Source organism: Atheta coriaria, unplaced genomic scaffold (assembly GCF_025399875.1).
Source record: "Atheta coriaria isolate IRGN ID8LTWV9N9 unplaced genomic scaffold, Caltech_Dcor_3.1 scaffold968_size2137, whole genome shotgun sequence".
In the NCBI taxonomy this organism is placed as follows: domain Eukaryota; kingdom Metazoa; phylum Arthropoda; class Insecta; order Coleoptera; family Staphylinidae; genus Dalotia; species Dalotia coriaria.
Genome location: NW_027050082.1, coordinates 73 through 2,137, shown reverse-complemented (window position 1 = coordinate 2,137; position 2,065 = coordinate 73). Strand labels below are relative to the sequence as shown.

At 32.9% G+C, this 2,065-nt stretch overlaps 2 protein-coding genes across 2 annotated transcripts; both read right to left on the bottom strand.

Moving 5' to 3' along the window:
• Positions 1–210: 210 nt before the first annotated feature.
• On the bottom strand, positions 211–1,015 carry Pstk (Phosphoseryl tRNA kinase). Its single transcript, XM_065316686.1, has one exon. The coding sequence runs from the start codon at positions 1,013–1,015 to the stop codon at positions 278–280; it is 738 nt and encodes a 245-aa protein (XP_065172758.1). The 3' UTR covers positions 211–277.
• Positions 1,016–1,039: 24 nt separating this feature from the next.
• On the bottom strand, positions 1,040–1,527 carry Tim9b (Translocase of inner membrane 9b). The gene is made up of 2 exons (XM_065316685.1): positions 1,430–1,527; positions 1,040–1,375 (listed from the first exon to the last, which is right to left on the bottom strand). Exons 1-2 carry the CDS (start codon positions 1,454–1,456, stop codon positions 1,040–1,042), a joined length of 363 nt encoding a protein of 120 aa, XP_065172757.1. The 5' UTR covers positions 1,457–1,527.
• Between the last annotated feature and the right edge of the window lie 538 nt (positions 1,528–2,065).

Below are 2,065 nucleotides of genomic sequence, written 5' to 3'. Positions count from 1 at the left end.
TACAATTTGGTAAATGAAGCTTATGATGTCCCATGGCACATCAACACCGACATTAATTTACGTGGTGATTTATCTTTAATCATATTACGAATACAAACTATGCCTGCAATCCGTCTGGGAAAAGTCATTGATTTGAATTTGGTACTTTTCGTAAGTGTAATTAGAACTTGTGTCAATTTACACTCTTCTTAAAAAAATATCTTAAACAAATCCACTTAAAACATATTTAATCTTTTATTGTACACAATCTACAATAAAACAATGATTTCTTATAATTTTAAACAAAATATTGCGCTAGTTCACTTTCCATCTCATCAAATTCCGCCGAAACAACAAGTTCTCCACTTGTAATTTTCTTGTACACATCTTTCTTTAAAATATTTAACTCCCTGGCCCGCGTTTTGTCTTCTAAGATTTTTCTATGTACAATTTTCCTCAGAGTTAAATCAACTTTTTGCAGCAAAGATGCCGGCATTGGAAGTGAAATAACTGCTTCAACTTGACACAGAGGAGTTTTAGATGCATTTAGAATTTTGTTTCGAATGAAATCCAAATCAAAATCACAAAAATCATGCGAAATATTAATGTTAACAACATATTCACCTGTTGGTACTTCTAATTTACCAAACATCTCTTTGATAATGTCATTGGGAATCCTTTCTTTTACATTTCTACGTGCATTACGCTCCAATGCATCCTCCAAAGACATTTTAAAATATACAATCATAAATCCTAGATGTAATTTTCTACAGAGTTTCATATATGCAAAACGCATGCTTTTATAATAATTATTATCATCAATAATTAACACATTAGGTGTTTTATTGTGTAAAATATAATTCTCTGCTTGATTCAAGATCGATTTTCGTTCATCTGTAGAAAAAGTCACACACAAGTCATCATAATGATACACTTCAACATGATATTCTGTTAAATATGTCTTACACAACTTGGAAAATGTACTCTTTCCAGCTCCTGGTAAACCAACTAAAACTATGATAACACTAGCCTGCATTTTTTGGTTTATTACAAGCAATAACTATGAATTGGTTTTTAAAAGTTCAGTTTGTGTGTCAGGTGTTGTTGAGGGTTGTTCTACTGCATCAGTTGTTGCAACTTTGGTCGCTTCTGCATCCAGTTTGGCTTGTGCAGTCAGAGCTTCTTTTTCTGCTTCAGCCATACGTTTTTCCATCAACTGCTGTTGCAACTCTGCATATACACCTATGGAACGATTATTGAAACGTATCAGTTTCGTAGCACAGCGTTCCACGCAAGCGACTTCATCCTGTTCGATTTCGTAGCGTTTGAAAGTGTTCACACAGTGGCTGAAGCAAGTCTGTGACATTTGATTGTAAAATTCGAGGAAATCTTTGAACTGCAAGCGAAAATGTTATTGTTATGAATTAAAACTTGAAGAGTAAATACTTACGGTGCGTATATTTTGTTCCATTGACATGTTTTATAAGTATTTGAAGGTATTTTTTGAAAGTTTATTAGTTTTTCTGCTGAAATAACCTATAATTTCGCATATGCGCAAGTTGCATGGATGTAGAAGTCATAGTATGATATGTGGGTTGCCTATGTTAAAAGATAGAAAATAATTTTATTCTAATTTATGTTGCATGACGAAATATCGCTTACTAAACGAACTATAAGAAGAATAATGTTGAATAATGACTAGTTTATGTTATAATTTATGCAGTTCTTTCTTGGTTTCGATTCAAATCGTTCAGAAACACGACTAAAAGTGCTTATGTTGGGTCGTTAAGTTTAATATTAAATTAAAATATGAAGAGAACGGTTATTCGATATTGGAATTTTTCAATATCCCGTTAGCTACTTTTACAAACTATGCCAAATATAATTACACAATAGCAAGAGAAAGCATCGTATCAAGCTGTTTGTATCAATATATTCAACCAAGGTCCGGTCGTTTTGTTTCGTATACAAAAGTTGTTGAACTCTGCGCATGGAAATCCAAGATGGCCGCTCTGGAATTCTATTTTTATTCGTGTGCTGTAATAAATAGCAACACAAAAGGAATGAGGCAGAACGTGGCGAATTC